The sequence below is a fragment of the Rhinolophus sinicus genome, chromosome 14, assembly GCF_057876585.1.
Source record: "Rhinolophus sinicus isolate RSI-liver-muscle chromosome 14, RSI-T2T, whole genome shotgun sequence".
NCBI classification, from domain to species: Eukaryota; Metazoa; Chordata; class Mammalia; order Chiroptera; family Rhinolophidae; genus Rhinolophus; species Rhinolophus sinicus.
Window position 1 is genome coordinate 122388546 of NC_142514.1, and position 12597 is coordinate 122401142.

Below are 12597 nucleotides of genomic sequence, written 5' to 3' on the forward strand. Positions count from 1 at the left end.
TCCCCCCACCCCACCTCTTTTTCTTCTTTAGGATCAACACTCTGTGGTAGGCCAGAACACAGGCCCCAGTCCAAGTCCCAACCCCTGCTCAAATCCAAACACTGGAAGTGGTTACATGAACTCACAGCCATCACTGTTGAATCAGCAACTGATGGGAAAGAAACAGACTCTACAGAGGCAGATCATGGAGCAGAAACAGCAACTTCTCCTCCAGCAGCAGATGCTGGTTGATGCGGTAAAACTTTGTCCTAATTTCTACTGCATGTACCTGTTGAGCCAACAGAGGGAGTTCATTATCTTCCATTTCCATATACTACCCTTTTCTCTGTGTCTACTTACACGACCACAACAAGATGTCCTGGCTGTCAGACAAGCTAGCGCTATGCATATGAAGTGCTGCAGGGAAAAACAAAGAGAAGAAAGACTTGATTTACCAGCTGCTGGACAGTTGGAATGCACAGCAACTCAGCTCACTAACCCTGCCCAGCCCAGGAATGTTTAGAACCACCAACATGGGCATTTGAATCAGGCCAAAGAAACCAGCCTTGTTCCGTAGCCCTGAGGGACAGAAATTGTGGACAGAACTCTAATCAATTCAAATCCAAATTGATTTTGGAGATAAAAGAGTTCTAAAAGCAGTTTTAAAAGCCAGCATGGAGTTTCAAAACTTAAGATTTGGCTTTCGAAGGAAAGCATTGCCGAACGGGGGATGTTTTTTAAGAAAATTAAAAATAATATTTCCCACTTTCATCATATCAAAGTGGCCTTAAGGAAAGGCAAGGCTGTTATTTCTTACACGTTACCCAAGCATTAACCTGCTTCAGTGTTCATCTGTTCGTTTCTGTATTCTCAGACATACTCATATACTCAACAACTGATCTAAACCCTTCCCACTTCCTAAGACCAAGTCCCAATCTCCAAGTTTCATTCTCTCACTTTGAACTACAGAGGTGCCAAAAAAATGTATTTTAAGTAAGGAAAAAAAACTATTAAAATTGTAATACTGTATACTGATAACAAAAGATGAACACAAGTCACGTTTGACTTCTGCAATTACAAGAGGTGCTCAATGTGGTTACCATCAGTGTCCAGACATTTCTGATTATGGCGAACTACTGCTTGAGCAATGTTCACCAAAGTGTCCACTTGTATACATTTTTTGGCACCCCTGGTATTTGGCCAAGTGAAAGAAGAAAGGGACTCAGTTAACCATTTCCAGGTTGGCAGAGCCAAGGTACACAGAAAAGAGAAAAGCAAAACAAAAAATGTTATACTCAAGAACCTTTGAGGTAAGAGTGAGAAATCTAGGGTGTGGTCAGCTGTATAGCCCATTCAGTAAATATTAATTTGCAATGGGAATACAGCCACAAACAAGTCACACCCTATTTTAGTCCTTAAGGAGCTTACAGCCCGCTGAGCACGGCAAATAAATAGGCAATTATAATGCATGTAATTAAGGGCTATGATGTGGGAACTACTACGGTAGAAATGGTTCCAGAGAGAAATTTCTATTTACTGAGTATCTGAAGGTGAAGGAGGAGATGAGGGGTGAAGAGCGGGAGCTGTATTTACAGCCAGAAGAACCAGCGTGTTCAAAGACTCAGAGACAAGAAAGTACACTGCATCTTACCTCAACTGAGGCCTAGAATGTGCGTAAAGATAGGGAAGTGATAGGCAAGGAGCCCAGAGATGACAGGCCAGAAGACAGAGCTTAAGAAATCAGAATGTACATTCTCTGAAACTCAGTGGAGAGGACGTTAAGGATTTTAAACAAGGAAGCACTAGATTCAGATTTGTATTATAATTAAGGTATAAACATAGTAAGGGAAAATGTAATGAAGGAAAGGATAAAATCCAGCCTGGAGAGATTGGTGATAGTCTCCCAGAGCAGGTAAAACTTGACTCTGATTTGAAGGACGGTAGGGCTCTGATGAATAGAGTATATGAGGTGAGGTCCACTATTCCAGGTGGAAGGTGATCCAGAAACCTACACGTGCAGCCTCTGCGTCTATTTGTTGGTTAGTTTGAGATTGTATCATAAAATATTTAATACATAATGAAAAGTGTACATAATAATATAACAATTTTCTTTTAAAATAACACATGGAATAAGTTTAGAGTCCAGAGCATATGCGAAGATATAGAAATAAATTTATTTCTTGAATAAACAATAGTTAGAAATAAAGTTATGGGTGACCTTGAATACTGCCCTAAGGTATAAGGTGTAGAGGAACAACTGACTGAGTCATAAAGTGACACATCTGATTTCTTCTATAAATCAGTTTTGAAAACCCCAGTTTTCTCACCCACTCCTTTCCTTTTTTTGATCCTCATAAACGAAATAGTTTAGAAACAAGGACAATAGAAGAGAAAAATGTGCAATCTAAGATTGACTTACTGGTTACACTGTCATTATTCCCATCACTATTACTAATTTTTTGATTAAAACATGCAGAGTTTGAATTTCTGGATTTTCAGTTCTGATTAAAAGGCAAGGGAACATTCCATGAGGGTCCTGTCCTGACATTGGCCTAATGCCTATTGGGCCCCAGTTAAGTCACCCCTGGGATAGGTGCAAAGGGCAGTGGCAGAAGCTGTGAGAGATGAATGAGAATGAGGCTGCCGTTTCTGTGATTTTCACAAACCATTCACTTCTCTTTGTTTGGGCACCATTGAGGGTACCCGAGCTTTTTAGCATATCCAGGAAGAAACAGTCTTTGATGCCACTTTACATTAGCATATGCTTTGTAGTCATTTGCAGTCAGTTGGCAAAGCCAGATAAGCACCTAAATGGAGACATTTTCTCACGAACGTGTGTTATCCTTAATCTCTATTACTCTCCCACCAATGAAGCACAAGGAGAGATGAGTAGTACTTATTACCATGGGCATCATAATTACCAATACGTTGTGTGCACCTACTATGTGCCAGGAACCATGCTGAGCTTTTACAGAATTAAAGGATTAAACCTTACAATAAGAGGATGAGGGAGGTCCGAGAATTGGCCACATTTCACATTTTGATATGGTGAAACTGAAGCAGGACAGGTAAGTGTAATAGAAGATTATCTCTGTATTAGGCTTTCAGGTCCAAGATATTTGGTTATCATGAGACATGAGTTGACAAGTTAAATTTCATGTTACACAGAAGTAATCTCAGGGATGCCTGTGAGTTTACACTTACATAGAATGGGAATATTGTTCTCTGGCAAATGAAGCAGTGTCCATTCAGTATTGGAGGCTGGTCTTTGCTACTCTTCAGCATGAATAAAAAGTCAATAACTAAATTAACTATACATAAAACTAAGTCCAGATTTGAAATCTAGTATAATGGGAAACCAGGGGCCTTATTATTCTCTCTCTCTCTCTGTCTCTCTCTGTCTCTCTGTCTCTCTCTCTGTCTCTCTCTCTGTCTCTCTCTCTCTCTCTCTCTCTCTCTCTCACACACACACACACACCACACACCATACATACATGAATCCTGTTTTCTTCAATATAAACAGCAGAAATACTTAATGACATCAGAAAAAATATTAAATGCTTTTGAAAAAAAGAAGATTTCAGGAAGTCCCATGCTTGGCATAAAAGTCAAAACTGTCAGCTTGCACAATAGTTTACAAGAGGAATGGTTGAACATAGCCACATTTGGGTTCATAGAACATCTCAAGCTGTTTCTTAAACATTTAGGGTTTGGGTGAAACCAAAGAGTTTTACCAACCACTTTTTCCCTTAATTTGTAAACCCATATTTAAAAGAAATGCAATCCATATGTTTCTGATTCATTTACACTTAGCTCATCAAAATTGTGCTTTATATGAATTACTTGATGCCCCCAAAATCCCTCTGAGTCTTTCAAGTTTTTTTTTTCCTTAGAAACAAGAATTTGATTTTGGTTTGTTGTTGTTTTAAGGCTGTCCCCCCCTCATAATAGATTTATTTTAGTTAGAAAGTTTGGAATTTAATGGGAAATTGAGAAATACATGGTTTAAGTGGGTTCTAAGTTAGGCAGCCCACATTTGGCTTCCATCTAATTTACCCATCTATCTATCCATGACAAGGTTTTCTTTTCTATTTATTGACTTTTCTATCATTAGATTGTTCCCCATCTACCTATGCCAATTATTTTTATCTTTGAAAACAGAGGTTGCTTCAGGGTGCATACAAGGTTGCAGTGAAGCAATTCTAAAAACTCCCTGATCCATGCTAAGAAAGAAAAGAGGCAGCCCCTGATGTCCAGAACTGATATGACTCTCCCAGCCAGGTCATTTTGTTCTCTGGTGGTCATAAGCAGTGTTACAGAATACCAACCTCAGCCAGGGTTACTCTGAGACCTTGATAAAGTGAGACAAAGTAAGGCCACTTCATAATTTTGTCTTAAAACAGACACAAAGTCACCATGCAACCCACAAAATACCCAAATCCCCACTCTTTTATTCAATGCTTGACAGCTTCTTCATTACTCAATTACAGAATCGACCTCAGTTTCTGACAGCTTACAATCTAGAACAAATCCTCATTTCTTTAGACCCTCCCTAACTCACCCAATCAAAGCCCAAATCCTGTCATCGCTTTTTTCTAACACACTCATTCTGAGACACCCGATGACCCCCCCCCAGTTGTGCATTTTTCCTCCCTGCAATGAGTAATAAACCTAACAGGTGTGTTCTGCTAGTCTTTGGCCTTGACAATACAAAGAGAATGTCCCTATTTCCTCTCTTAGCTCCCTAGGAACCTACTTGAAAGATCGATCTAAAGGTGGGTGATTCCAGAAGGAAGAAAAAAAGGGAGCCAGGGAAATTTCTGTTCTTTGAGAACAGGGCACAGAGAAACAGTGTGGCAAAGGGGCCCTTGAATTGTATGGCAGGAAAGAGCCTGAGTTTTTGACTCAGGATTTGGTTTCTGTGCTACCACTGTGTGATCCTAGGCAAGTTACTTAGCCTTGAGGAATCTTCCACTTCCTCATTTATGAAGTGGGAATAATTATACCTTCCCTCCCTTCAAAGGCTCTTTCTGAGGGGGAAAAATGAGATCATATGCATATAGTGCCCATACCAGAACCTGATAGGTTATCTCCTGACCTCTCCTATTTAGGGTTACCAGATTTAGCAAATAAAAATACAGAATGCTCAAGTGTCCTGTATTTTATCTGGAAATCCTACTCCTAGGCCTCTTATACTTCGTGGGACCAGAATTATATATAGGTTTACCAGAGCGTACCAGATGTGCTACAAAATAAAACTAGAACTCTCATCTCAAAAATCACAGAAATTTAGTCCCCACAGAAATCTAATTGCAAAACAAAGAATATCAGACCCAAAACACATGTTGAATTTTAAGAAGTAGAAACTACACGTCCATGCAGGAAGTTTGTTAACATGGAAAGAATTTGTCTCTGAATTAAGACTACTAAATAAGGTCTTTACTTCGCAGCTATGAATGAGAAATTGTTCTTGTATTCTTATATTTTTGAATAACACTATAAATTTTTACAAGTGAGAAAGTAACAATGCCATTGAATATGTTTTAATTTCTGTTTTCAAGGAGAAAATTGCTCCACAAGATCAGCTAAACAGACATTTGACAAGGCCACCCCCCGATTATAAAGACCAAAGAAGAAATGTGGGTAATATGCAGCCAACTCCTCAGTATTCTGGTAAGTGTTCTTAAAAATTAATAGAAATTATAAGTGTGGGAAGAAGAAAACTATTCAGGTTTTAATATTTCCCCCTTTCCCCATCTCATAATTAATTGTAACATCTTTCTTAGACTGCTTCTCTAGCTTCCATATAACTTTCAGATCAAGACCAAACTTGAATATTTTTAGTCTTCTCATCAGTTCCTGCTCAGTCTTGTCCCAGATTCACATAATTTCACTGCTTCAAAAAATGTTAAATATTTTCTAACTGCTAGGTTCAACCATTCTCCTCCCAAGACAGTGTATAGTAAGCAGACATTCTTTTCTGAGTTACATTTATAACTTGCATAAAGCCCAATCTTTTTATATCCAATCCCAAGGATTCTTTTATATGAATAGGCAAAGAGAAGGCTAGTTTGGTGGCTCTACCATGTTGTTGGGGATCAGGCTTCTTTTGTCTCTCTGCTCCACCTTCTTTAGCATGTAGCTTCCATCCTTAGGGTTGATTGTGTCTATATCTCCAGCTTTCATATCCATATTCCATAGGAAGATGGAAGAAGGGACAAGTAACATGACCTCCCAAATGCTCAGATACCATATTTTTTGCTTTTTTCTTTTTAATTTATTGTGGTAACGTTAGTTAATCATATTATATAAATCTCAGGTGTACAATATTATAATTCATTATCTGTGTACTCGATCGTGTGCCCACCACCAAAAGTCTAATTTCCTTCTGTTACCATATATTTGACCCCCTTTACCCAATTTGCCTATTCCCATCTCTCTTCCCCTCTCATAACCACCATTTTGTTGTCTATATCTATGAGTTTGCTGTTTTTGTTGTTGTTGTGAAGTACGTTTGTTACTTTTTTGTTTTATGTTCCACATATGAGCAAAATCATACAGTTTTTGTTCTTTTCCATTTGTCTTATTTCACTTAGCATAATACTCTCAAGAGCTCACCATGTGTTGCAAATGGCAATTTTCATCTTTTTTTGAATGAGTAGTATTCCATTGTGTGTGTGTGTGTACACATATGTAATATATGCAATTATAATTACATATATATATAATATTTTGGCTATTGTAAATAATGCTGTCATAAACATGAATCAGATTCTCTTTTGAAAGTAGGTTTCTTGGACTCGCATCTAATAACTTCTACCTGTAGCCAAAATTTATTCATATTGACTGCCCCCTCACCTCCCCCCCACCCCCCGCCCCAGCAACAAGGAAGTTTGGGAGATTTGGTTTTTCAGCTGGAAACATTGCTGCAAAATCATGGCTCTGTCTCTAAGGATGACAAGCAGGTTGGTTATTTGGTGGACACTAGAGTGTCTTCCACTGTGCATGCAGGCACAGTTCCCAAAGGGAAGGGTCCTCAGCATCGAGCTGCTGACCCCCAAGTGGGTAAGAATCGCTGCCCTAGAACCTTGTACTTCCTGTGTCTTTTGAGAATGAAGTAAGCAAGAAGCACACTACATCTCTTTATTATTTTTTATCTTAATCTCAATACAATAATAATCACTTGGCCCAGATGTTAATATGACAAATGATGTACGAAAAGCACTTGAACAATTTCTACCACATATTAGGAGCTTTTAAATAGTGATTGCAAATAGTGATCTTTACGGAAATTCTGTCTACTCCGGTTCTTTAAAAATGCTACTCTCCTCATAAAACTTCTCAGTGCATATTGTTAAAATAGAGGGCACCTCAAGGGAAATTGTTTTTAAAGCCTCTACATTTTTTTCCATGGCATTTTCATAGTTGTAAATTCCCTTCTCATGAAACCTTCAGATACCAAGATGATGTTGCTTAACTTCATGAGCAGTCTGTGAACTCTGACTTATTGTTCAAGTTTCTCTACCCTGACTCGGATTCTTCTTCATCAAATACTCACTGCTGTACACAGTACAGGGCCCTGCCCTAAGCCTGGAGACACAAGAGACTGCTCCTAACTTCAAGGGATATGGAGGCTAGTTGGGGACATATTTTAAAACAAATAGCAAGGCCTTCAGTCTTTCAGATTGTGTACCATGCTCCCTATCCTCAAGCAGTAAGGGATACACTGGGTTACAATTGCAGCCATGCTCTCCTCAGACATTACCCTTGTGATATTTGTATGTGTCTAGTTCTGTGTTTCTCAGTATCTCTGGCTCTCTAGGCTTCCTTGCCTCTCTTCAGGGAGAGCACTTCAAAAGAGTATCTTTCTCCAAGTTATATCTGTGCTTCAATCCCTCATTCATTCATTCATCTATTCATACATTCAATATCAATTGAATACCTACTTTGTACCATCTACTAGACTCGGAGAATGTGACAGTGAACAAAACAGGTAAAAATTCTTTCCCACAAGGAATTTATCATCCAGCAGTCACTTTTAAAAAACTATTTCTGGCATTTCATTTTTGGCTCTCAAGATGTCTTCCCATGATGCTTTAACCTTCCATGCCAGGAAGATGTCAATGTGCTGATTAATCACTCTCTGATGTGTGGAGCCTGTCAGTACAGCAGCCCATGATTGGATGGCCCCACATCCAATCACGTATTGGCAGGCATCAATGTGACTGGCAGGCACTTTGAGGCTCCATGGATTTCCCAATATAAAAGCTAAGTGCTAAATGAAAACTTCAAAGAGCAAATGCTACTGGAGAGAACAGGCTTGAATAACAGGGAAAGCTTAATGAAGGAGCTTGGACCTCGGCCTGAGCCTTAAAGAAAAGATAGTGTTCAGCGAGGCAAGAAGGGCCTCAGAGGAGAGGGAAATGGCACGAGCACAGGTAGCTCCTGGTGTGTGGATAACAATGGAATAGTAACTATAGCTCCTAGAGCAAGAGGCTTTTCATGTGGAAATAATCACTGGAGCATGGATTACAGTGAATTCCAGATGTTTAAAGAGATGGGAATTTACCATTTGGACACTGGAGCCACTCATGGCAGCTTCCTGAATAGGAATGATGCAGATGAAGAATTGGACATAATTTTCAAGGCCATAGGTTGAGTTTTGATATGTTATTGCAAAGTGCTATAAAAGAGGAGATAACCTACTGCTATGAACTAATATAATTATCTTCTTTTCCTTAGGTGGCTCATCAACAGTGAGTTTAAACTCTAACCAGACTTTGGCAAACCCAGTTTCAACACACACCATTTTAACTCCAAATTCCAGCCTTATGTCTACTTCCCACGGAACAAGAATGCCATCGTTATCCACAGCAGTTCAGAACCTAGGGATGTATGGAAATCTGCCTTGCAATCAACCTGGCACATACAGCGTCACTTCAGGAATGAATCAACTGACCCAACAGAGAAACCCAAACCAATTGATAGCAAATCAAAACAGCCCTCTAATGCCACGGCCACCTACCCTAGGGCCAAATGGTAATAATAACGTGGCCACTTTTGGAGCAGGACCTGTTGGCAATTCACAACAACTGAGACCAAATTTAACCCATAGTATGGCAAGCATGCCAGCACAGAGAACATCAAACATAATGATCACATCGAACACAACAGCACCCAACTGGGCCTCTCAAGAAGCAGCAACCAAACAGCAGGAAGCCCTGAAGTCCACAGGAGTCCGCTTCCCTACAGGTACACCGACAGCCTATACTCCAAACCAGTCATTGCAACAGGCAGTAGGTAGCCAGCAATTTCCCCAGAGGGCAGTGGCCCCTCCTAATCAGTTAACACCAGCACTGCAAATGAGACCCATGAATCAGATGGGCCAGACATTGAATGGACAAACCATGGGTCCACTCAGAAGTCTGAATCTCAGACCCACTCAGCTAAGCACACAGATTTTGCCTAATTTAAACCAGTCAGGAACAGGGTTGAATCAGTCGAGGACAGGCATAAGCCAGCCACCATCCCTGACACCGGGCAATTTTCCTTCACCCAACCAAAGTTCCAGGGCTTTTCAAGGAACTGACCACGGCAGTGACTTAGCTTTTGACTTTCTCAGCCAGCAGACTGATAACATGGGCCCTGCCCTAAACAGTGATGCTGATTTCATTGATTCTTTATTGAAGACAGAGCCTGGCAATGATGACTGGATGAAAGACATCAATCTTGATGAAATCTTGGGGAACAACTCCTAAAGGAGAAAAGGGAGACAGTTCACCCACTCCAGCACTAAAAGGCAGTATTTTACAAGGACTCTGGAAAGGCCCACGGTTGACTTTTAGTTGGACGACATGAAGATACCTTGGCTTAAAAATGGAAAGCAGAAAGTAACTGTAGTGGTGAACATTTTGGTCCAAATGCTTGTTTTAAATCTCAAACCTGAAAGCAAAACATTGGGATCACTTTTCCCTGTCTAAACTTCAGGACACAGTATCCAGTTTATCCAAACATAACTGTGATGTTGATGTGTAATTAGCTGTGTAAAATAGGCTTCCCAAGCTTCTTTTCTCCCTGAAAGGAAAGCTTTAGGACTTTTAGCTTGTTTAAACCCTATGTCATGCAGAGGTATTAGTTCCAAGCAACAAGCAACAAATTCCTTAATTTGCTCTCATAGATATAAGTGTGGTTTAATCTTTCTACTATGTCTTTTCATTTAGTTTCCCTGAAACGTTCAGGGTAGATTGAAATGTGATAAGTTTGTTTGGAGTAACCAAACAGTATCCTAAGTAACGAAAAGCCAGAGAACCTAGAGAACATCCAGTGGTTATAGAATTTCTTCCCCAGCCTCACCCCTCACTTTTTCAGTTTTCCCACATATCCTGTATTTCAGTAAGAGGCTGTGTCTAGGGATGAAACATGAATGCAGAGCTATCCAACTTTATTGGTTTCCACAAGCAATTTCTGAATCCATTTTCAAGTCCTAGATACAATCACGACCTGTCCGAATCATACTAAAATATTAGTGCACACGTGTCTGCATCAGACTTCACTATTTAAAAAAGAAAACACCCATTGAGCATTAGTATAAAGGAGATTTATTTGGCCACACATAACCTGGGGTGTTGCTTATTGTGATGGTACCTGCTGGTTAGTTCCCAAGCTGAGTGAAACTGAGCCTGGTTGTCCCTGATTATTTTGATGTCTAGAGACTGATTTGTAAGAAGAGGAAGTTTGGAGACCTAAAACTGAGATTAGAAAGTATCATGTTTTGGTTGGAGATAAGAAGCAAAAGATCAGGACCGGGGATGGCAGGTAGGTGTGGATACAAATCTATTTTGTAGGGTTTGAAGGAAAGCAGTACTGAGAGAGAACACTGCTCTTACTTGGACATATTATTTGGGTAAACGGCTAAGTAGAGTGTGATCTGTTAGTAGCAGTCTACGCATTCTTCTGTCCCTAGTGTGATGAATCATTGCCACATGCTGGATGGACCCTTCATATCCAGGTTTTCTCCCTCAGGGCTCAGTACTGTATCAAAGAACGAGTTTTGTTGAGTCATGTAATGTCAGTGCCCACAAACAGATCATCTGTAAAATGGGGAAGCTTTGTGCTGATTTGGGAAGGATGTAAAATATCACTATCATCTTCCCTATTACAGAGGAACACAGGTTATCTTCAGCCTTTTTAGTTATTATATCATATATACACACATATTCAATTATCAAATGTAATTTAACTGACGTCATTTAATAACTAAATCTTTAAGTATCTGTTCTTAAAAAGAACACATTTTGACAGTTCTGCAAAGCCTGCTCCCAATCTTTCAAATGTCTAGAAGCGCTCTCTTTTACATGATACCAACATCACTGGCCCAGAATCTTTTCTGTGCTAGGTTGTAAATACAAATGAATGACTTGTTTTGTAAACTTTTGTAAAGAATATTTTGGTAGAAATACTTAAAACATATTCTTTGGGTTATATTTATACATATGTGAAATAAATATACTATCAAAAGGTTATATTTTATACAAAAAGTAAATTGTTACCTTTTGTATGCTAATATACAAAGTTTTGTATAATACGATGGTTTATTTTTAGCTCTACACTCAATCCGGAGGTGGTCAAGTGGGAACTTTTAAAAACTATCAAGAGGCTTGTTAGACAAATTTATATTCTGAAACCTCAATAAGAAAGCATTCCAGGTTTCAATCCTTTCCTTTTACTTCACTCCCAGACTCTTTTTTAAACGCATAGTTCTTGTGTCTTGTTTGATTATTCTGCTGTGCACATTGTATTGGTCCTTGTTGCATGTGGTCTACTGTGTGTTTTCCCATTTTATGAAACAGCGTTTCTCCATGCAAAAAAATTAAGGAAAAATTATGTACATATAAACACGTTTATTTTATGGCTCCTCCATGTTACTGTATATATCTGCCAGCACGTCCCAGTTACACTCCCGTGATTCAGCTTATTTTTATCCTAACATAAATAGTATGTTTTGTAGTAGCTATCAAATTTAAGAGATAAAGCAATCAGAATGTTTGGATTTTCTTCTATCTTAATGTGAATTTCATAATTAATGTCTATTTATTCAGCTATTCATTAAAACACAGGATTCTTTGGAAAAAATGGTGTAGTCTATAGTTTCTGTTTTTTGGCAGCCTATTACCAAAGATGACGTAATTTTCCTGAAAGCTGAGATAATGACAATTTGATAGACCTATGTAGCCAAAACGTTATTATTTAACACTTAAAAGCTATTGGAATACAATCTCCCATTTATAGAAGTACCAGACTACTTAATTGTTGGCATTGTTTATCATTCTGACAATATTATAAAGGAGGTAGAAGTAATTTTTCTTTTTTTTAATTCAAAGACTAGAAAGCAATTTAAGCAAATAACTCATTCTTGGCTTCGTGTTAAGCCCAATGAAGATAAAGAACTGCTCTAAGTGAATGCACTAATATTACTTGCATTACTGTAACTGTACCCATAACTGTAAAGATTTCAATTTGTAAAACAAATATTTTGTATTGTGTGTAATTTCATGTGTTAAAAAAATAGTTAAAAAACATTCAGAAGTGGTTCTCTTGTATGAAATCATACTTTCAGTC

The 12597-nt window shown here is 38.8% G+C and overlaps 1 protein-coding gene across 2 annotated transcripts in view; it reads left to right on the forward strand.

The window, feature by feature from the left end:
* The window catches only part of MAML2 (mastermind like transcriptional coactivator 2), a 340384-nt gene extending 328273 nt beyond the window's left edge, over positions 1–12111 (forward strand). The window contains exons 3-5 of one of the 2 annotated variants that reach the window (XM_019737545.3): positions 32–235; positions 5541–5652; positions 8722–12111. In XM_019737545.3, coding sequence (XP_019593104.3) covers positions 32–235; positions 5541–5652; positions 8722–9737 — 1332 coding nt within the window. In that variant the 3' untranslated portion in view covers positions 9738–12111. The remainder of the gene's footprint in view (positions 1–31; positions 236–5540; positions 5653–8721) is intronic. The other variant, XM_074335573.2, reaches the window with a different exon arrangement.
* The last annotated feature ends 486 nt before the right edge of the window (positions 12112–12597 follow it).